This window comes from Dendrobates tinctorius, unplaced genomic scaffold, assembly GCF_039654945.1.
Source record: "Dendrobates tinctorius isolate UK_male_01 unplaced genomic scaffold, ASM3965494v1 ptg000235l, whole genome shotgun sequence".
Lineage (NCBI taxonomy): Eukaryota > Metazoa > Chordata > Amphibia > Anura > Dendrobatidae > Dendrobates > Dendrobates tinctorius.
Genome location: NW_027361902.1, coordinates 1,123,680 through 1,146,170, shown reverse-complemented (window position 1 = coordinate 1,146,170; position 22,491 = coordinate 1,123,680). Strand labels below are relative to the sequence as shown.

General features: G+C 52.2%; 1 protein-coding gene across 3 annotated transcripts in view; it reads right to left on the bottom strand.

Annotated features, from left to right (window-relative positions):
• SLC39A4 (solute carrier family 39 member 4) overlaps positions 1–22,491 on the bottom strand; it is a 138,125-nt gene that overhangs the window by 46,836 nt on the left and 68,798 nt on the right. Inside the window, exon 1 of one of the 3 annotated variants that reach the window (XM_073556538.1) lies at positions 12,674–12,825. The exons of the other annotated variants lie outside the window; for them this stretch is intronic. Coding sequence (XP_073412639.1) covers positions 12,674–12,692 — 19 coding nt within the window. The 5' untranslated portion in view covers positions 12,693–12,825. Of the gene's footprint in view, positions 1–12,673; positions 12,826–22,491 lie in introns of those variants that run through there. 3 annotated transcript variants of the gene reach the window in all.

Sequence of the window (22,491 nt, the reverse complement as noted above, 5' to 3'; positions counted from 1 at the left end):
CGGAATAGGGGTAGGGCCCATCGACATTTCCCTGCGCGACTTGCTAGTGTCTGGACTCTAGGACACGCTAATCAAGCTGGCATTGCGGGTACAGGTCCGAGTGAACCCACGTATAGCCTTCTCCAAGGTGGGGAGTCAGGCCCGGGTATGAGAGCAAGAGCAGGGGATGATGGCTCCCGTGGGGAAGGCCCGGTGCATGTCGAAGAACCTCAATAGATTGAGGAAATGAGACAAGAACTGAAGAGTATCTGGGGCGAGCTGGCTGAAGTGAAGAAGAGAACGGAGTCCGCGCCCGGCCGGCCTGGCTACAATCCCGGGCCCTGGGGGCCTCGCAATACCCGGGGTGGCCGAGCCTCACCGCCCCGGTGTTATGAGTGTGGAGAACTGGGCCACTTCGCACGGGAGTGTCCGCGGTGTGGGAGATATCCACTCCGGCGGACATTAAACTAGAGGGCTCCGGGCATGGGGGACGCCGCTCGGAGCCGGAAGCCACAACAAGGGGTGGTGGAAGTCCCGAAGAACTGGTCGCTAAGTGCCCAATAGTATGGGCCGAAGTCAAGGGTCGTGCTGTACGGTGCCTAGTGGATACGGGGTCGCAAGTAATGACCATGCCGGCAGCTTACTTCAGGCAGCATTTCCCGGAAGCGGCACGGCCCCAGTGGGGGCCCATGATGCGACTAGTGGCCACAAACCAACTGCCGGTACCTGTCGCCAGAGTGGTGTGGCTTCAGATGACATTGTGTGGTAAATCCCTCGGCCGCCGGGGAGTGGTCCTAACCCAAGGAGAGACTAACGACCATCATCCGATCATCTTGGGCATGAACATACTGCGGGAGTTCGACAATCTACTCCTCAACGATCCCACGCAGGAGACCCTAAGTCAGTGGGGTTCTCGCACGGCCCAAGGGCAGGTCTTCCAGCGGTTGGTGCGGGAGGCGCGAGTGCTCCAGGAGTGTCAGGAGGGTGAGGCGCTGGGCAAGGTCATTGCGCCGGCGGCCCCCCATTCGTGCTGTCCTCCAGGGCAGACAGTGGTGGCTCTGCCGATCCGCGCCCCGATGCCACTGGAGGGCGTGGAGGTGCAGGTGGAACCATGTTACTCCTGGTGGCCCGCTCTCTGGCCATGGTGTGGGAAGGGACTGTCCTGGTGCGTTGTGTCAACCTGGAAGACCAAGATATCACCCTGAAGCCCCTGGCCGAAATGGCCAAACTAGTAAGGCCATTGGAGGAGATGCTGCCGAACCCCGCGGTACAGTTTAAGGTGCAGCCCGAAGATCCCTGGGCAGTAACGGTATGAACCCAACAGACTGCCGCATCCTCGGCCCAAGAGAAAGGTCGAGCCATCCTGGAGATAATGCGGGCCGAACTTTCTGGCCTAGCGCCAGCCCAGCTTCTCCAGGTAGAGGCACTTCTTGGACAATTTTACAGCGTCTTCGCCAGCCACAAGGACGACTTTAAAAAAGATGGCACTCTGCGTTTTTGTGTGGATTATCGGAAGTTGAACGCCTGCACCATCAAGGATTCATATCCACTGCCCCGCATAGAAGAGTCTCTATCCGTCTTGGGGAACGCGACGTACTTTTCAACTCTAGACCTGGCCAGTGTGTACTGGCAGGTGCCGATGTCGGAGGAAGACAGAGCCAAGACGGAATTTATCCTCCCCATAGGACTGTTCGAGTTTAATCGGATGCCGTTTGGGCTGGCCAACGCCCCAGGAACCTTCCAGCGGTTGATGGTGCGGTGTCTAGGAGACCTCAACTTTGAAGCCTTGTTGATATACCTGGACGATATTATCATCTATTCCGCCACGTTCGAGGACCACCTGCGGCGGTTGGGGCAGGTGCTCGGCCGGCTGCAGAAGTACAGGTTAAAGGTAAAGCCCCAGAAATGCCACCTGTTCTGCACCCAGATCGAATATCTGGGGTATACCGTCTTGAGGTGTCAGACAATCCCTGGAAAAGGTCGCTGCCATCCATGAGTGGCCTACCCCCGAGACGGTGAAAGACATGCGGGCCTTCTTGGGGTTGGCCGTCTACTACCGTCGGTTCGTGAAGAATTTTGCACGCCGAGCCCGAGCCCTGTAAGACCAGCTGAAGGGGGCTCTTGCCGGGGCGAATGGACGGAAGATCCAGTGGCAGCAACCGCAAGAGATGCGTTTCAAGATCTCAAAGCTGCCCTCTCGGACGCCCTGGTATTGGCATATGCGGATTTCTCGCAACCGTTCATCTGGCTTACTGACGGGAGCCTCCAGGAACTAGGAGCTGTGTTGTCACAGGTGCAGGACGGCCGGGAGAAAGTGATCACCTATGGTAGCCGGTCGCTGCACGACTCAGAACGCAACCCGGACAATTACAGCTCCTTTAAGCTCGAGCTCCTCCCGGTAGTGTGGGTGTGGCGCCCCTGAAGCTCAGTCGCCACAGAGGTACTGCACCTTCTCCTAAGGTGTAGTTCCCCACCATCCAGGTAAGGTGGGAACTCCTTTCCACGCTCCAACACTCGCACCCCACACACAACAGGGTAGTTCTCCACAACCACATTGCGGCTTAGTCCTTAGAGAGTAGCAGAGCACCTCTGGTGGTTCCCTGCATGGAACACTGGATGTGCTGGGCGGTGGGTGGAGTTTAGATATATAAAAGAGTGGGAAAGTGTAGGATTACAGGTCAGTCTGACAGGAGGTCAGTCTGTAGGACAGTCAGTCAGGAGAGTCTGAGGACGAGTCTGAGAAGAAGGAGTGCTGCAGCTGCTTCAGTGATCTGAGCCGGCTGGCACGGGAAAGGAACAGAAGGAGAAAGGCGTAGAACTGTAACCTAAGCTTCCATAAGAGAGAGAAGGATCAGTGCGGAACGAAGGAGTAGGAGAACAGAGAGGAGACATGGGTTGGAAGAGGAACCCTGCCTATAGGTTCTCAGCGCAAGGCCGGGGCCCGGTCCCCCAGGTTGTATGGACACTTATGGTTCTGCAACAGACACCGGTGGAGTAGTTGGCTGTAAATGCACTACTCCCAACTAAGACTCGGGGCACAACAGCAACTGATTAGAGAGTCAGGACTCCGGAGAAGGGAGTCCCCGAGAGAGGCTACAGCTGTCTGCCATACGAGTAGAATTGTTAGGAACATCTGACAAGAGGAACTCCAGAGTACCACGGTATTGGAGATCTTCACAATTTAAGGCGCAATAGAGGAGTCGTTCAGGAAAGGTACATGTTGGCGGAGTGATGGAGAGGAGCTTTCCATCTGGCCTGGAGGTTGGCTGAGTCTCTGACCCGGAGGACACGGCCCAGAAGCAGGCACCCTTGTGTACCGCGGACTGTGAGTAAAGCTTTGGAACTGCAAGCTCCGGTGTCCTCCATTCATTCTTGCGCCAACCCAGTCAGCACCGCTACATCTGGGTACCATTCTTTACACTGCCTGCGCCTTTCCACAACCCTTACAACTACACTGCCCTGGGACATCAGCCCTGCCTGTGGAGGGCTATACCATCACTGCTGCACCACACCATCTGTCCCAGAGGATCTGTCTGCAGCGTCGGCTTAACACCTCCCTTGCCGAGCACCACAGGTGGCGTCACAAACTATTCCATTTCATTAACTACATTCTCCATTACTTGGGCGCCCAGGGCCATGGACCGGGTCACCGCTGCTGTGACACATTCCCCTGACACCGGCCCGGTACCGAGTACCCCACAGCCCTGGGAGGGCGACCCATGGGCAATGATGGAGCGATTCGCAGAGTACCTGGCGGGCTCCGAAGTAGTGGTGCGGACCGATAACAACCCATTAGCCCATTTGGAGAATGCCAAACTGGGGGCCCTAGAGCAGTGGGTGGCTCGGATAGCCAAATTCAACTATAAGATCATCTACAAACGGGGAGCTGAAAACGTGCACGCCGACGCGCTCTCCAGAATCCGACACAGCACCCCAGGGAGGAATCGAGACAACGAATTAGAAGCAGAAGAGACGCCGTTCGCCCTCACCACTGCCGCGCTTACAGTCAACGAGCAAGAAGCGCCTCATCTGGGACTCCTAGGAGGGATACTGGAACAACCACGTGACAAATGGATTCAGCAGCAACAGGAAGATAGAGAAGTTGGACTCCTGCGCCGATGGGTGGCCACCGGTAAATTGCCCACTGGCTTACAGAGACAGACTTTGACCCAGGATATGTTGCGCCAGTGGGAAAAGCTAATCATCAAAAAGGGACTTTTATATCGAAAAGCCGTGTCACGAACAACGTCAGCTACAATATGGCAGGTGATCGTGCCCGGAGCCCATCTCAACCAACTGGCCCGGGAAGCCCATGAGAAGGGGGCCCATTTTGGTGCTCAAAAGACTATACAATGGTTGCAGCAGATAGTGTACCATCCACGCTTGCACGCTGCTGTAGAAGAAGTTTGTCGGACCTGCCGCCCGTGTGAGCTCACTAAACCCCCTGCACAACGAGCCCTGATGCAGACTATTGTAACATCAACCCCTCTGGAGCTCCTCACAGTGGACTATCTGACCATAGGTCCTGCCTATCAGGGGTATGAACACTGTCTCATTATGGTGGACCATTTCACCAAGTTCGCCGTGGTCTCCTCCACCCGAGACCAAACAGCGGAGTCGGTCGCCTATGCAATTTGTAAAAACTTTATCCAAGTGTACGGCTGTCCGCAACGAATACATTCGGACCAAGGAGCGTGCTTCCTAGGAAGAGTCATGGAAGAACTACATCATCTCTACGGTATCGATAAATCTCGGATTACACCGTACCACCCGCAGGGAAACGGAGCCTGCGAGCGATTCAATCGAACACTAATCCAAATGCTGCGCACCCTGGAGAGCGACCGCAAGATCCACTGGCCTGAATATGTCCCTGAGCTGGTGTGGGTATATAATAACCGGGTGCATCAAGTGACTGGTTACACCCCCTACTCATTGCTGTTCGGACGGGAAGGCAAAGGAATTACGGAAGTGGAGTTAAACCCGGAGGAATCCTAACCTTGGGCCGGAGTATCCTCGTGGGTCCGAAACCACCAGCACCGACTGCAGACCCTCCACCCTCCACACAAAGCTCCAGGATCTAGAACACCGGGGGGAGCACTGCCCCCACCCATTGACTTTCATACTGGGGATCGGGTACTCGTACTTGATCAACATCCCCAAAACAAGTTAGAACCATGATGGGAGGTGAACCTGTACCGAGTGTTGCGCCGGATAAGCCCCGACGGGCCTGTGTACGAAATACAATCTGAAGAAAACAACGTGCCTCTCACTCGTGTTGTGCACCGTAACATGTTACGGCCTTGTACGTCTACTGATCCCCGCGGCTCGAACCGACCCCTCAGGTCCCTGACCCCCCGCCCCTGGTGTGGGACCTGGATGACGAAGAGGACTTCCCAGTCGCATCTGCGAGTCACCCAAGTAGTGGCACTTCAGTAGACCCAGGAATCCCACCAGAATCAACTATTTGACCACCCTCCACCACCCCAGAAGACTCCACTAAACCCGAGCTTCGACGCTCCGAGCAGTCAACAGCTGGCAAACCCCCTGAACGTTACGAACAGGACCAGTTCGTATGGCGACAAGGATTGTCATCTCAAAAGACTAACCCGAGTCTACGGAAACCCTCGCCCGAGGACTGGTGAGCATACAGGGCGGGGGAGTGTGGGAGGAACGGCCCCCGTCGAGTGTCCGGGCCGGAACCAAGGGAGCCGTCATCTAGGTTCCGGGGGAAACTTCCTGGGGGACAGAGTTCGGGAACGGACTGTTGTGACAGACAGATGGGCTGGGGGAGGGGCCAGTATCCAAGGGGTGGGGAGCGCCCATCACGATGAGTCAGCAGACTGAGACAGAGGCAGCAGGAGACCGTGGGAGCGACTGAAAGCTAGAACGACTTACCAGTGCCAAGGGAAGACGCTCACTGAGGACTTCAGAGGGACGGCACCAAGACGACCATCCGGGACTTGCCGCCTCGCTCCAGCCCGCGGCCACCGCCACCCCAGCTCAGCCCGCGGCCGCTGCCGCCTCACCTCAGCCCTCGGCTGCGGCCTACCCGCGGCCGCTGCCTCCCCGCTCCAGCCCTCGGCTGCGGCCTGTTCCCTGCCACCCGCAGCCACCCTGCTCTCACCAGTGGCCGCGGCAAGTCCAGTGCCGTCGGCGGCCACCACTGTCTCACTCCGGTCCGCGGCAAGGGCCGAGCCTCTGCTCACCGCAGAGTCCCCGTCGCAGTGGCTAGCTGCACAAGGTGGCCTGTCACCCGCCACCCCGCATCGCTGCTGCTTGCCCCCGTCCAGGGGCTGCGGCCTGCTCGTCCAAGGACTCCTCCGGGGCCAGAGGTGCCCCAGCGCCACAGGAGCGGCGGAACGGTCGAAGAACCACCATCCAGAACACCGAGGGACATCAGGACGGCTAAGTTGACTATATAGTTAAGCACCCGTAGTCGGCCATACCGCAGCCCTATAGTGACTGGCTCTCGCCAGACGTAGTCGTGTTCTCCACTGTTTGTGTGAATTGTATTGAGCCCCTGCAAGGGCAACCCTTGTTACCCCTTTTGTTTGAACAGGCTGAGATTGAGGAAAGTCCCCTCTAGGCCTATAAACGTTATTATAAAAACACCCTAACCGACTCGCGACTCGTCACTGCATCCTGCGTACCTGCTAGTACCACAACCCTGGATCCTGATTGCCTGTACTGCAGTGACAGGAAAGAAGCGTTAACTCCTGGGGGAGCTGTGTCCATCCTGTGCTTCATGTAAAAGGAGCCAAGGTGTCTGTGGACTGTGTTTTGTGGGTGAACTCAGTCAGGACTACCACCCCAGACCATCCTTGTTACACGGGCATCCTGTCACTGAAGAGATCTCACACCACCGGCAGATGACTGTAGACCGGGCGTCCTGTCATTGAAGAGATCCCGCACCGCTGGCAGATGACTGTAGACCGCGCATCCTGTGACTGAAGAGATCCCGCACCGCCGGCAGATGACTGCAGTCCATGCATTCTGTCAATGAAGAGATCTCGCAACACTGGCAGCGGTATTAGAGTCTGGCTGATTCAGCTCCAGTTCCAGGCTCGTCTCTTCCCCGGGCCGGCTATTCCCAGCTCCATACAAATTATGTTTCCTCGCTCCAGCACAGCTCTGCTCTGCAACATGTCTGGAACGGAGCTGGAAGGGGCAGAGCCAAAACCAAGGAATGATGGGCTGTATAATAGGGCTGAGAGGAGAGATATAATGCAGGATGGTCTGCATATAGGGAGCAGAGAGGAGCGATATGCTGCAGGATGGGCTGTATAGAGTGGTAGAGAGGAGAGATATACTGCAGGATGGACTGATTTCTAAGAGGTGAGAGGAAAGATAAACTGGAGGATGGACTGTATACAGGAAGGTGAGAGGAGAGATATACTGCAGGATGGGCTGTATACAGGGAGGTGAAAGGAGAGATATACTGCAGGATGGGCTGTATAAAGGAAGGTGAGAGAGAGATATACTGCGGGATCGGCTGTATACAGGAAGGTGAGAGGAGAGATAACATGCTGGATGGGCTGCATACAGGGTTAGAGAGGCGAGATATACTGCATGATGGGCTGTATACAGGGAGGTGAGAGGAGAGATATACTGCAGGATGGGATGTATACAGGGAGCTGAGAGGAGAGATATACTGCAAAATGGGCTGTGTACAGGGAGGTGAGAGGAGAGATATACTGCAGGATGGGTTGTATACAGGGAGCTGAGAGGAGAGATATACTGCAGGATGGGCTGTATACAGGGAGGTGAGAGGAGAAATATACTGCAGAATGGGCTTTATACTGGGAGCTGTGAGGAGAGAGATATACTGCAGTATGGGCTGCATACAGGGAGGTGAGAGGAGAAATATACTACAGGATGGGTTGTATACAAGGGTTTGAGAGAAGAGATATACTGCAGGATGAGCTGTACACAGGGTTTGAGAGAAGAGATGTACTGCAGGATGAGCTGTACACAGGGAGGTGAGAGGAGAGATATACTGCAGGATAAGCTGTAAACTGGGCTTGAGAGAAGAGATATACTGCAGGATGGACTGTATACATGGAAGTGAGAGGACAGATATACTGCAGTATGGGCTGTATACAGGGGTGAGAGGAGAGATATACTGTAAAATAGGCTTGATACCGAGAGCTGTGAGGAGAGATATACTACAGGATAGGCTGTATACAGGGAGCTGAGAGGAGAGATATACTGCAGGATGGGCTGTATACAGGGAGCTGAGAGGAGAGATATACTGCAGGATGGGCTGCATACAGGGAGGTGAGAGGAGAGATATACTGCTGGATGGGCTGCATACAGGGAGGTGAGAGGAGAGATATACTTGAGGATGGGCTGTATACAGGGAGCTGAGAGGAGAGATATACTGTAGGATGGGCTGTATACAGGGAGCTGAGAGGAGAGATATACTGCAGTATGGGCTGTATACAGGGAGGTGAGAGGAGAGATGCACTGCAGGATGCACTGTCTACAAGGGGGTTAGAGGAGAAATATACTGCAGGATGGGCTGTATACAGGGAGCTGAAAGGAGAGATATACTGCAGGATGGGCTGCATGCAGGGAGGTGAGAGGAGAGATATACTGCAGGATGGGCTGCATACAGGGAGGTGAGAGGAGAGATGTACTGTAGGATGGGCTGTATACAGGGAGCTGAGAGGAGAGATATACTGCAGCATGGGCTGTATACAGGGAGGTGAGAGGAGAGATATACTGCAGGGTGGGCTGTATGCAGGGGCTGAGAGGAGAGATATTCTGCAGGATGTACTCTTTACAGAGATATACTGCAGGATAGATGGACACTTGCAGTCTTACATCACTAATGTGTCAGCAGTTAGGTTTTCCCGTTCAGCGTTGTTGGCTGCAGGAGGGATGCACTCTGCTTCATTGTACAGAAAGTTGTTTCAATATGGATTTAAAGATATGTTTTCCAGCAGTTTGTTCCCTACACAGAGTTGTAATATTTCAGTAAAGTCGCATAAATGTAACAGAAAGAGAAGGGTCCGTAGCTCACAATAGTAAATGGAGAGTCCAGAGCTCACAACAGAAAGCAGAGGGAGACCTCAACCATAAGGAGACCTGGAGCATAGAGGGACCCGAAGCAGAGAGGAACCTAGAGCAGACAGACCTGGATTAGAGAGGGACCTGAAGCAGAGAGGAACCTAAAGCATAGGGAGAGACCTGAAGCAGAGGGAGACCTGAAGCAGAGGGAGACCTGAAGCAGGGGGAGACCTGAAGCAGAAAGGGACCTGAAGCAGAGAGAGACCTAGAGCAGAGGGAGACCTGAAGCAAAGAGAGACCTGAATCAGAGAGACCTAGAGCAGAGAGAGACCTGAAGCAGAGGGAGAATATGGGAAGCAAGATGTGCCACAGTCCGCGCTGCTGAATCCACAAAATCACCTGGGATGCAAGATGTAGTAACAAAGTACTGCTTTATTCCTTCCTACGCGTTTCGGCGCCCTTCCTGGCACCTTCCTCAGGGATAGGAAGGTGCCAGGAAGGGCGCCGAAACGCGTAGGAAGGAATAAAGCAGTACTTTGTTACTACATCTTGCATCCCAGGTGATTTTGTGGATTCAGCAGCGCGGACTGTGGCACATCTTGCTTCCCATATTCTCTGGCAGTTTTTCCACTTTGGAGTGGTCGGTGGAGGTCCTGCAGCAGCTGATACTGTGTTATGTCTTCAAGCCAGTTGTGGGTCACACAACCGGAATAGGTGAGTGGAACTGCATTACACCACTCACATCGTAGTGTCACTAGTGATAGGGCACTATTGCACCTCTTGTTCCCCCACCCTTTTTGTACTGAAGCAGAGGGAGACCCAGAGCAGAGGGAGACCTGAAGCACAGAGAGACCCAGAGCAGAGGGAGACCTGCAGCAGAGAAGGACCTGAAGCATAGAGGGACCCGAAGCAGAGAGGAACCTAGAGCAGAGAGAGACCTGAAGCAGACAGAGACCTGGATCAGAGAGGAACCTAAAGCATAGGGAGAGACCTGAAGCAGAGGGAGACCTGAAGCAGAGAGAGACCTAGAGCAGAGGGAGACCTGAAGCAAAGAGAGACCTGTAGTAGAGAGACCTAGAGCAGAGAGAGACCTGAAGCAGAGGGAGATCCAGAGCAGAGGGAGACCTGAAGCACAGAGAGACCCAGAGCAGAGGGAGACCTGCAGCAGAGAGGGACCTGAAGTAGAGAGGGACCAAGAGCAGAGAGCGACCTGAAGCAGAGAGAAACCTGGAGCAGAGAGGGATCTGAAACAAAGATGGATCTGAAGCAGAGAGAGATAGAGACCTGGAGCAGAGAAGGACCTGAAGCAGACAGCTAAGCATTCTCAATTTTTCATATTTCTAGTGCAGTAATGGAATTCAATTTTCAGATTTCATGTTTGCATGCTATAGCGCTACAGAGCGCTGCTCTATTTGTTTGACTGGAGCAGAGAGGGACCTGAAGCAGAGAGGGACCTAGAGCAGAGAGAGACCTGAAGTAGACAGAGACCTGGAGCAGAGAGGGACCAGAAGCAGAGAGGGACCTAGAGCAGAGAGAGACCTGAAGTAGACAGAGACCTGGAGTAGAGAGGGACCTGAAGCAGAGAGAGACCTGAAGCATAGAGGGAGAGACCTGGAGCAGAGAGAGAGACCTGGAGCAGAGAGAGATCTGGAGCAGACAGACCTGAAGCAGAGACAGACTTGGAGCAGAAAGAGACCTGAAACAGAGAGGGACCTGAAGCATAGAGAGACTTAGAGCAGAGGGAGACCTGAAGCAAAGAGAGACCTGGATCAGAAAGGTACCTGAAGAAGAGAGGGAGCTGCAGCAGAGGGAGACTTGGAGCAGACAGACCTGAAGAAGAGAGGGACCTGGAGCAGAGGGAGACCTGAAGCAGAGGGAGACCTGGAGCAGAGGGAGACCTGAAGCAGAGGGAGACCATGTCTACTTTACATCAGCACAATTTTGAAACCAAATTTTTTTTGTTAGGAAGTTATAAGGGTGTGTGCACACGCTGCGGATTGTCCTGCGGATTTTTCCGCGTGGATTTGTAAAAAACCGTAGGTTATCTGCAGTTTTTCTGTGGTTTAGCCTGCGGTTTTCCCCTGCGGTTTGACACCTGCCATGGAGCAGCTGCCAAACCGCAGCGGAATCCGCACAAAGAATTGACATACTGAGGTTTTGATACCGCAGATAATCCGCACGGAAAAATCCACACTGTCTGCACTGCGGTTTTTATTTTCCATTGATTTTAATGCTCCTGTGCACCGCAGCAGAATCCGCAGCATGTGCACACAGCCTAAGGGATAAAAGTTGACCAGCGATTTCTCACTTTTACACCATTTTATTTTTACGGAGCACCTCACATTTGAAGCCACTTTGAGGGGTCTGTATGATAGAAAATACCCAAAAGTGACACCATTCTAAAAACTGCACCCCTCAAGGTGCTCAAAACCACATTCAAGAAGATTATTAACCCTTCAGGTGCTTCACAGGAATTTTTTGAATGTTTAAACAAAATGAACATTTAATTTTTTTTAACAAAAAAATTACTTCAGGTTCAATTTTTTTTATTTTCCCAAGGGTAACAGGAGAAATTGAACTGCAAACGTTATTGTGCAATTTGTTCTGAGTACGATAATACCTGATATGTGGGGGGAAACCACTGTTTGGGCGCATGGCAGAGCTCAGAATGGATGGAGCGCCGTTTGACTTTTTCAACGCAGAATTGGCTGGAATTGAGATCAGGCGCCATGTTGCATTTGGAGAGCCCCTGATGTGCCCAAACAGTGGAAACCCCCAATTCTAACTCCACCCCGAACCCCAACACACCCCTAACCCTAATCTCAGCCCTAACCCTAGCCCTAACCCTAACCCTAATGGGAAAATGGAAATAAATACATTTTCTTTCAATTTTATTATTTTTCCCTAACTAAGGGGGTGATAACGGGGGGTTTGATTTACTATTTATGGCGGTTTTTATGTTTGGCAGCTGTCACACGCTAAAAGACGCTTTTTATTGTAAAAATAGTTTTTGCATCACCACATATTGTGAGCTATAATTTTTCCGTATTTTGACCCACCGAGTCATGTGAGGTCTTATTCTTTGCGGGACGAGTTGACGTTTTTATTGGTACCATTTTCGGGCACGTGACATTTTTTGATCGCTTTTTATTCCGATTTTTGGGACGCAGAATGAACAAAAACCAGCGTTTCATGAATTACTTTTGGGTGGTGCGTTTACACCGTTCCGCGTGCGGTAAAATTGATAAAGCGGTTTTATTCTTCGGGTCAGTACGGTTACAGCGATACCTCATTTAGGTCGTTTTTTATGTTTTGTCGGTTTTATGCAATAAAAACTATTTTATAAAAAAAATAATTATTTTTGTATCGCTTTATTCTGCAAGCTATAACTTTATTTTTTCGCTGATGACGCTGTGTGGCGGCTCGTTTTTTGCGGGACAAGATGACGTTTTCAGTGGTACCATGGAAATTTATATGCGTCTTTTTGATCGCACATTATTGCACTTTTTGTTCAGCGATATGATAATAAATCATTATTTTTTGCTTCGTTTTTTATTTTTATTTTTTAAGGGGTTCGCTAAAGGGGTTAACTAATGGGACAGTTTTATAGGGCGGGTCGTTACGGACGCGGCGATACCAAACATGTCGTTACACCAGCATTTCTGGAGAAGTACTGCATTACCAATTGTCATGTCCGCCATGTCCGTTTTGCCTCATGACCCCTGGAGCAGTGTGCACGCGCATCTCATGTCTGCTATCCTGCTATCATGACTGTTGAGCTGCGGGATGCCTGCGCTTCTGCTCTGCCTTCTGTGATCGTCTCGTCATGTCTAGAACCCCTGATCATGTGTCCTTCCTATGTTCCAGCAGAGGCTGGTTCTGCTATCATCTCTGCATGTCTAGAACTCTGATCATGTGACCTGCCTAGGTTTCAGCACTGGTTCTGCTATCATCTCTGCATGTCTGGAACTCTGATCATGTGACCTGCCTAGGTTTCAGCACTGGTTCTGCTATCATCTCTGCATGTCTGGAACTCTGATCATGTGACCTGCCTAGGTTTCAGCACTGGTTCTGCATTCATCTCTGCATGTCTGGAACTCTGATCATGTGACCTGCCTAGGTTTCAGCACTGGTTCTGCTATCATCTCTGCATGTCTGGAACTCTGATCATGTGACCTGCCTAGGTTTCAGCACTGGTTCTGCTATCATCTAGTCATGTCTGGAATTCTGATCATGTGACCTGCCTAGGTTTCAGCACTGGTTCTGCATTCATCTCGTCATGTCTGGAATTCTGATCATGTGACCTGCCTAGGTTTCAGCACTGGTTCTGCTATCATCTCTGCATGTCTGGAATTCTGATCATGTGACCTGCCTAGGTTTCAGCACTGGTTCTGCATTCATCTCTGCATGTCTGGAACTCTGATCATGTGACCTGCCTAGGTTTCAGCACTGGTTCTGCATTCATCTCTGCATGTCTGGAACTCTGATCATGTGACCTGCCTAGGTTTCAGCACTGGTTCTGCTATCATCTAGTCATGTCTGGAATTCTGATCATGTGACCTGCCTAGGTTTCAGCACTGGTTCTGCTATCATCTAGTCATGTCTGGAATTCTGATCATGTGACCTGCCTAGGTTTCAGCACTGGTTCTGCTATCATCTCTGCATGTCTGGAATTCTGATCATGTGACCTGCCTAGGTTTCAGCACTGGTTCTGCATTCATCTCTGCATGTCTGGAACTCTGATCATGTGACCTGCCTAGGTTTCAGCACTGGTTCTGCTATCATCTAGTCATGTCTGGAATTCTGATCATGTGACCTGCCTAGGTTTCAGCACTGGTTCTGCTATCATCCCTGCATGTCTGGAATTCTGATCATGTGACTGCTCCCTGTGATCCTGGAGGAACTGAACTGGAAGTTCTTCCCTGGTCCTGACCTGGAAGTGGAGGTGCTATGCCCAATATCAGGCCGCCCCTTCCTCTGCTCAGGTCCTGAGTATTGTGTTGCTTCCCTTCATGGCTGCTTGGTCTGCTGGGTTGCTCCCTCTATTCTGTGCCCTTGCACTTTGCTCAGTCGTGCGTCTCTGCACACGCTCCGTGCTCGTATTCTGTCTCTTGTCTTGTGCTTTGTCTCGTTTTGTCCTTCGTGCTTTGTCTTCGCTATGCTTCCTTGTTATGCTATGTTCTGTACCCTGTCCCTGACGTGTCTCTCTACACGTGCAGGCCTCCGTTCTGTACCCTGTTCCTGGCGTGCCTCTCTACACGTGCAGGCCTCCGTTCTGTACCCTGTTCCTGGCGTGCCTCTCTACACGTGCAGGCCTCCGTTCTGTACCCTGTTCCTGGCGTGCCTCTCTACACGTGCAGGCCTCCGTTCTGTACCCTGTTCCTGGCGTGCCTCTCTACACGTGCAGGCCTCCGTTCTGTACCCTGTTCCTGGCGTGCCTCTCTACACGTGCAGGCCTCCGCTCTGTACTCTGTTCCTGGCGTGCCTCTCTACACGTGCAGGCCTCCGTTCTGTACCCTGTTCCTGGCGTGCCTCTCTACACGTGCAGGCCTCCGTTCTGTACCCTGTTCCTGGCGTGCCTCTCTACACGTGCAGGCCTCCGTTCTGTACCCTGTTCCTGGCGTGCCTCTCTACACGTGCAGGCCTCCGTTCTGTACCCTGTTCCTGGCGTGCCTCTCTACACGTGCAGGCCTCCGCTCTGTACTCTGTCTAGTCCCAAGGCTCTCCCTTGGCCCGGCGCTGGGCTTCGGCCTACGCTCCGCTGCTAGACTCTGTCCCTGGCGTGTCTCTCCACACGCGCAGGCCTCATCTTGTACTTTGCCCCTGGCATGCCCTCTGCATGCGCAGGACTCTGCCTCTTACACTATGCCTTGTCTCTGATGTTTTGTGCGCCCTTGCACTTTTCGTACTAGGCTTTGCCGTGCTGTTTCGCACGCGTCTGTCCTGTACCTTTGCCTAGCCCTGCCTTGTGGCTCCGTGCCCCCGTGCACATGCCTGGTCGCCCTGTGCCTGCCTGTTGTGCCTCAGCCGTACCGCCTCTAGTCGTGTTCGCCTGTGTGCCTCAGCCGTGCCTGCCGTCCAGTGCTATAGTGGTTACCGGCTGTGTGAGCCGCAGCTGTGCCGCCTCTAAGTCGTGCCCGCCTGCTTATGCCACCGTCGGTACCGCCTGCCGGTGCCCCAGACGTGGTTTCCGTGCTCCCTTGCACGCACGCTGGTTTTCGCACTGTGCCTTTTTGTGCTACTCTTGCACAAAGTCTTTTGCTTACTTTGCTCTGCTCTGAACCACTGTCTTGCCTGCCGGATTCCGTAATCTGCCGACCGCTGCCTCAGGTCCTAGATGACTGCGGCCTGATGTCCGGAGCTGATTTCCGCAGTCTGATTCCTGGACCCTGTCGGTCGATGCCAGCACCCCGGATTCCAATTCCACCGTACCCTATCTTAGTCCTTGGCGTGTCTCTTCGCACGCGCAGGCCGCCGTCCCTGTACCTGTCCCTTGGCATGTGCAGGCCTCCATCCTGTGAGCCTGACCCGGGCGTGTTCGTTGACACGCATCCTATTTCTAACTTTGTCTTGTCTCCTTGCATGGAACCCTGGTTTGGTTACCGGATGTCCAGAACCTGCCGATCACCTTCAGAGCTACAGAACCTGATGTCCCGGTTGATCGTTGCCTGCTGTCCAGAGTCCGATGTCCTCGTGCCTCTGTCTACCATCTGCACGTACCATGCTTTGGACCTCGGCGTGACCTTGCACGCACCTTGCTGTATGTACTCTCTGTGTTCACGTTTTGCACCTGTTATACCCTGAAGTGTTCCTCATGCTTTGGACCTCGGCGTGACCTTGCACGCACCTTGCTGTATGTACTCTCTGTGTTCACGTTTTGCACCTGTTATACCCTGAAGTGTTCCTCATGCTTTGGACCTCGGCGTGACCTTGCACGCACCTTGCTGTATGTACTCTCTGTGTTCACGTTTTGCACCTGTTATACCCTGAAGTGTTCCTCATGCTTTGGACCTCGGCGTGCCCTTGCACGCATCTTGCTTTATGTACTCTCTGTGTTCACGTTTTGCACCTGTTGTACCCAGAAGTGTTCCTCATGCTTTGGACCTCGGCGTGACCTTGCACGCACCTTGCTGTATGTACTCTCTGTGTTCACGTTTTGCACCTGTTATCCCCTGAAGTGTTCCTCATGCTTTGGACCTCGGCGTGACCTTGCACGCACCTTGCTCTATGTACTTTGTGTGTTCACGTTTTGCACCTGTTATCCCCTGAAGTGTTCCTCATGCTTTGGACCTCGGCGTGCCCTTGCACGCACCTTGCTCTATGTACTCTGTGTGTTCACGTTTTGCACCTGTTATCCCCTGAAGTGTTCCTCATGCTTTGGACCTCGGCGTGACCTTGCACGCACCTTGCTCTATGTACTCTGTGTGTTCACGTTTTGCACCTGTTATCCCCTGAAGTGTTCCTCATGCTTTGGACCTCGGCGTGACCTTGCACGCACCTTGCTCTATGTACTTTGTGTGTTCACGTTTTGCACCTGTTATCCCCTGAAGTGTTCCTCATGCTTTGGACCTCGGCGTGCCCTTGCACGCACCTTGCTGTATGTACTCTCTGTGTTCACGTTTTGCACCTGTTATCCCCTGAAGTGTTCCTCATGCTTTGGACCTCGGCGTGCCCTTGCACGCACCTTGCTCTATGTACTCTGTGTGTTCACGTTTTGCACCTGTTATCCCCTGAAGTGTTCCTCATGCTTTGGACCTCGGCGTGACCTTGCACGCACCTTGCTCTATGTACTCTCTGTGTTCACGTTTTGCACCTGTTATCCCCTGAAGTGTTCCTCATGCTTTGGACCTCGGCGTGCCCTTGCACGCACCTTGCTCTATGTACTCTCTGTGTTCACGTTTTGCACCTGTTATCCCCTGAAGTGTTCCTCATGCTTTGGACCTCGGCGTGACCTTGCACGCACCTTGCTCTATGTACTCTGTGTGTTCACGTTTTGCACCTGTTATCCCCTGAAGTGTTCCTCATGCTTTGGACCTCGGCGTGACCTTGCACGCACCTTGCTCTATGTACTCTGTGTGTTCACGTTTTGCACCTGTTATCCCCTGAAGTGTTCCTCATGCTTTGGACCTCGGCGTGACCTTGCACGCACCTTGCTCTATGTACTTTGTGTGTTCACGTTTTGCACCTGTTATCCCCTGAAGTGTTCCTCATGCTTTGGACCTCGGCGTGACCTTGCACGCACCTTGCTCTATGTACTCTGTGTGTTCACGTTTTGCACCTGTTATCCCCTGAAGTGTTCCTCATGCTTTGGACCTCGGCGGGCCCTTGCACGCACCTTGCTCTATGTACTTTGTGTGTTCACGTTTTGCACCTGTTATCCCCTGAAGTGTTCCTCATGCTTTGGACCTCGGCATGCCCTTGCACGCACCTTGCTGTATGTACTCTCTGTGTTCACGTTTTGCACCTGTTATCCCCTGAAGTGTTCCTCATGCTTTGGACCTCGGCGTGACCTTGCACGCACCTTGCTCTATGTACTTTGTGTGTTCACGTTTTGCACCTGTTATCCCCTGAAGTGTTCCTCATGCTTTGGACCTCGGCGTGACCTTGCACGCACCTTGCTCTATGTACTTTGTGTGTTCACGTTTTGCACCTGTTATCCCCTGAAGTGTTCCTCATGCTTTGGACCTCGGCGTGACCTTGCACGCACCTTGCTGTATGTACTCTCTGTGTTCACGTTTTGCACCTGTTATCCCCTGAAGTGTTCCTCATGCTTTGGACCTCGGCTTGCCCTTGCACGCACCTTGCTCTATGTACTTTGTGTGTTCACGTTTTGCACCTGTTATCCCCTGAAGTGTTCCTCATGCTTTGGACCTCGGCGTGCCCTTGCACGCACCTTGCTGTATGTACTCTCTGTGTTCACGTTTTGCACCTGTTGTACCCAGAAGTGTTCCTTAATGAAGTTTCCTTGAATAACGTCTTGTCTCGCCTTGTCTTGTTTCCCTGAACTGGCCGTCTGGTCCAGCTGCTGTCCAGCTCAACCCCTTGGTCTTGCCCCTGACTCTCCCTGTATAGGGGGTGGATTCTCATTAGGTCAGCTCGCCCTAGGTGGGTGCCACAGCCCAGAGGGTCCACTCATTCAAAAGGAAAACGACTCAGCGTAAGCTGACGCTCGTCACACCAATCATACGCTGTATGTCCAGATTTCCAATAAACAAGTCTGGACTTCACAACTCTTCGTGTGTATCATCTCTCCGAACACTGAACAGCAACAATGGTCCTGTCCGCTCTGCATTGAGGAAACGGAAGGTAGGAATCTCTCCCAGCCCCAATCAACTACACCTCCATTCGCCTCATGTGGGGACAGAGCACACAGCGCCGTGCTAGATCAGCGATCTGACACAGGCACTGCACAGGCTTCCTCGTGCCTGCGCTGTGCAGGCAGTGAGGAGGCCGCCTCCCTGCAGGCCCCGAAGACCCCCGCCGCCATATTGGTTCCGGGGACCTGGAGGGAAGGAGGCCCCCGCAGCAGCGCTGCACATCGCGCTGCTGCGGGGTCTCAGGGAAGCACAGAGGGAGCCCCCTCCCTGCGCCCCCGGTACACTGCAATCGTGTTTGAAAGCAGTGTGCCGGGGGTTAATGTGTTGGGGGCTTTCAGTGTGCTGGGGGTTAATGTGTCGGGGGCGGTCCGTGACCACCCCTGACACATAGTGCCGGGTGTCAGCTGTGATAAGAAGCTGACACATAGCCGCGATCAGCGGCGCTCCTCACGGGAGGCGCCGCTGATCACTATGACGTACTATTCCGTCCTTGGGACTTAGCTCCCAGGTCACATGGACGGAATAGTACATCTAATGTAGGAAAGGGGTTAAAATTATGAAGGGCTGAGTCCGGCCCACAACCGGGATCTTGTGAGGTCATCGTAGAGGGGTGTGTGGGTGGGACTCAGGGTCTGATAAAAGACCGATCCCAATTATCATCGCTGTTCGCACAGAGAGTTCCCTGTCCTGTATGTAGGGATCCTCTTTATCGACAGACCAAGCGACGCGCGCTCCTGCAGCTAGACTGAATCGTCTCTGTGATCGGTGTAGTCAGTTCTCCTGATAATCCCTGTTATTTTTTGTATATTTTTCATACACTGCCTCCTTTTGGATTAAATATAAAATGTAATAGTTCGGTTCCTTCTGTTCTGTAAACTACGCCTCTAAGTGATAGCTGCCGTTAACGATGTCAAATCGACCGAAACAGATTAGTGATGGCAGTGGGTAGTCTGGGGGCATCTGAGAGTTAGTGGTGACCATATCGGGGGGTGTGCACATATTCCATGGGCTGGAATCCGGAGGTGTATCTGCCGTACGCTCAGCGCTAATACTTTTTTTTTTTTTTAAAACCAGTTATTTTTATTTAGGTTTCAAAAGATTTTAAACAATAAACAGTGGATATCACTATACATGTAACAATTCACATATCTTGTAGTAATACAATCAAAGCCATCCCCCCTCCCCCAATACTCCTGATGCCGGGTATACTTGAGAGTCTTAGCAATCATATCACCGCCATCCAGGCGGACCATATTTTTTCGAAAGTGCTTTCACCATGCCTTCGCCTGTAAATGCTTTCCTCTAAATGCATTACCGTACGTGTCTGAGCAATAAATTCCCTCCTAGTGGGGGGTTCCGAATCCTTCCATTTTCGTGCTATTAGTTTGCGTGCCACATACAGCAACCTCGCTATTGCCACTTTGTAATGTTCTGAGACAGGTATCCCATCCACCTCCCCCAAAACACACAGCACTGGATTCCTGTCGAGCGTACATGCATAAGCTCTCTCAATTTTGTTGATAACGACCAGCCAGTATGCCCCCAGCCGCGGACACGACCATAACATATGTAACAGTCCGGCCTGGTCTGTGCCACATCTAGGGCAGCTAGAGTCTCCCCTCAAGCCCGCCTTGAATAGGCACAGGACCCTCTGTGTCCCGTACAGTGCCATGTAATATGCCTTGAAGACCTCCAGTATGTCCTTTGTGTCTGTCAGAGTCGCCCCTGTTTGATCTCTCAGTTTATACACCCTGGAAGACTCCCTCTGTGCCGCAGATATCACCGCCAACAAGTGACCTACTCTCTCTCCTTCTTCAAAGAATTGGGCTTGCTGAAATGCCCTTTTCCTCTCAGCTTGCATCATGTGCAGTTTATCAACTGCCTCCTGAGCCAATTTTAGTCTATTGTGAGCTTCACTCGTTGGCGCCAAAATCATGTCTGCCTCCGCTCTTGTCAGGTCATCCTTTATTTGTTGATCTGCCAATTTAGTTTTGGTCTTACACCTCGCAATCTCACTTATAAAAAGTCCCCTCGTAAACGCCTTCATGGCATACCATACCGTTGTGGCCTCAGTACTCCCTTCGTTCATTTGGAAGAAGTGCTCTAGCTCTTTGGTTATGCCACCCATGTCCACCACTTTAAGCCACGTCTGGTGAAGACGCCAACCTCCCCTCTGACCCTGAGCCGATCTCACCAGACGCGTGACCACCATAGGACCATGATCCGAGAGAGTCCTCTGTAGGTATTCCACCTCCCGCACCATCCCGTCCATAGCGGTATCCCCCAAAGCCAGGTCTATCCTCGACTGTTCCATGTGTTGCCGAATGACATGAAAAAGTCCTCACCCTCATTTCGCACTCTCCACAGATCTACCAGCCCAAGTTCCCCTACATACGTGCCAAAGGCAGTCACCCTGTCCTGTCCAGCTTCCGTACCTGCCGGTCGTACTTTATCCCAATAATCATTCATAGTGTTGTTAACATCTCCCATAATCAACAACGGAGTCTCCCCCCATCTGCCCGTCAGTTCCAGTACTGCTTGTAGTTTCTTTTTAGAGTAAGGTGGAGGGATATATAAAGCCACTAAAATCATTTTGTGTCCGAACAATCTGCAAGCAATCCATACATACTGCCCTTCACTGTCTACATGCACTTCCAGCTCTTCATAATGTGTGTTTTTGTGTATTAGGACTGACACCCCCCTGGAGTACGAGGAATAAGTAGAATGATATGTCTTTAGCATCCAGGCTCTTGACAACCAGTGCATAGTGTCTCTAGTGAGATGTGTCTCCTGCAAGCACGCGATCATAGGTTCACAGGATTTGATATGATTCAGAACAGCCGCCCTCTTAACCTTATCAGATATACCACGTACATTCCAACTTAACATCCGAACAGTACGGTTACTCATTGTGCATTAGAAAGAACAATCCATCATCATCAAGTAACATCATTACATTGTGGTCCCAATCATACCCGGTCAAACAGCATGAAAACCCCCATCTCCCTACAAATCCGCCCCACCCACCTCCCCCCTCCCTCTCCGCTTCCCCTCCCCCCACCCTTCCCCTTTTGCAGTTGTCACTCTCTCCCCAACGTGAGAGTGGGAGCTCAAAGAACCTGAGCAACTTCTCAGTATTCCGCACTTCAACATGCGTCGTGTCCTCCATCATTGGCAGCCTCTCCGCCATATTGTCAACAGTATGCATAGTCCCGAACCATTAGTCAAACAATTAACCATAATACGTAGATCCCCGTGGGGAGTTCTCCCCCTCCTCTGCGCTCCTATTTCGCAGAGTAAAGCAGCGCCACGACCCTGTCCAGTGATCAGTCTAGCAGGGTTATGTGGTCATATTACCATTATCTTCTCTCAATTTGCTCCGGTTGCGCTCCAACCACGAAGCAGCCTCAACCGGTGACGGGAAAAAAATGACCTTTCCAAAAGCTTCCACTCTTAATTTAGCAGGATAAATTGTAGAGTATTTCAAATGCAAAGAGCGGAGCTGTTTCTTCACTTCGCCATACCGCAGTCACAACTTTTGCACCTCGGCTGAGTAATCCGGGTATATTTCGATTCGTTTGCCCTCCAGGTTAAGATCTGTCAACTTTCCAGCCTTTCGTAAGATAGTGTCCCTGTCTCTGCAATTCAGGATTCTGGCTAGCATCGTGCGAGGTCCATCTCCCGGCACTGGGGGTCTCATGGGTACGCGATGGGCACGCTCCACCGCAAACACTCTCGACAAGTTATCAGCACCAAACTTGTCCAGCAGCCAGGTTTCAATATAGGTTGTGGGGTCAGCACCCTCAGCTCTCTCAGGGATGCCCACAATGTGCAAATTGTTCCTACGTGACCGGTTCTCCAGGTCATCATTTTTATTGGCTACTACCGTGATCCTCTGAGTGTGCTGTTGTTGTGTCTTTTGCACTGAGGTTAAGTGATCTTCTATTACCCCAACTCTGTCCTCCACCTCAGTTAATCTGGCTGTAACTTTCTGCATAGATGTTTTTATGCCTCCCATTTCCTCTTTCAGGCAATTCACCTGCTTTGTCAGAGCAGTTAAGGCAGTCTTGCAGTATAAGACAGCTTGGAATACATCCCGCGGGGTGGGCTCTGCTACATCTGCACTTTCAGCTGCCTGCACAGTGTCACCATCCCCTCTTCCTGCTGCTCCAGCTCTGCATTC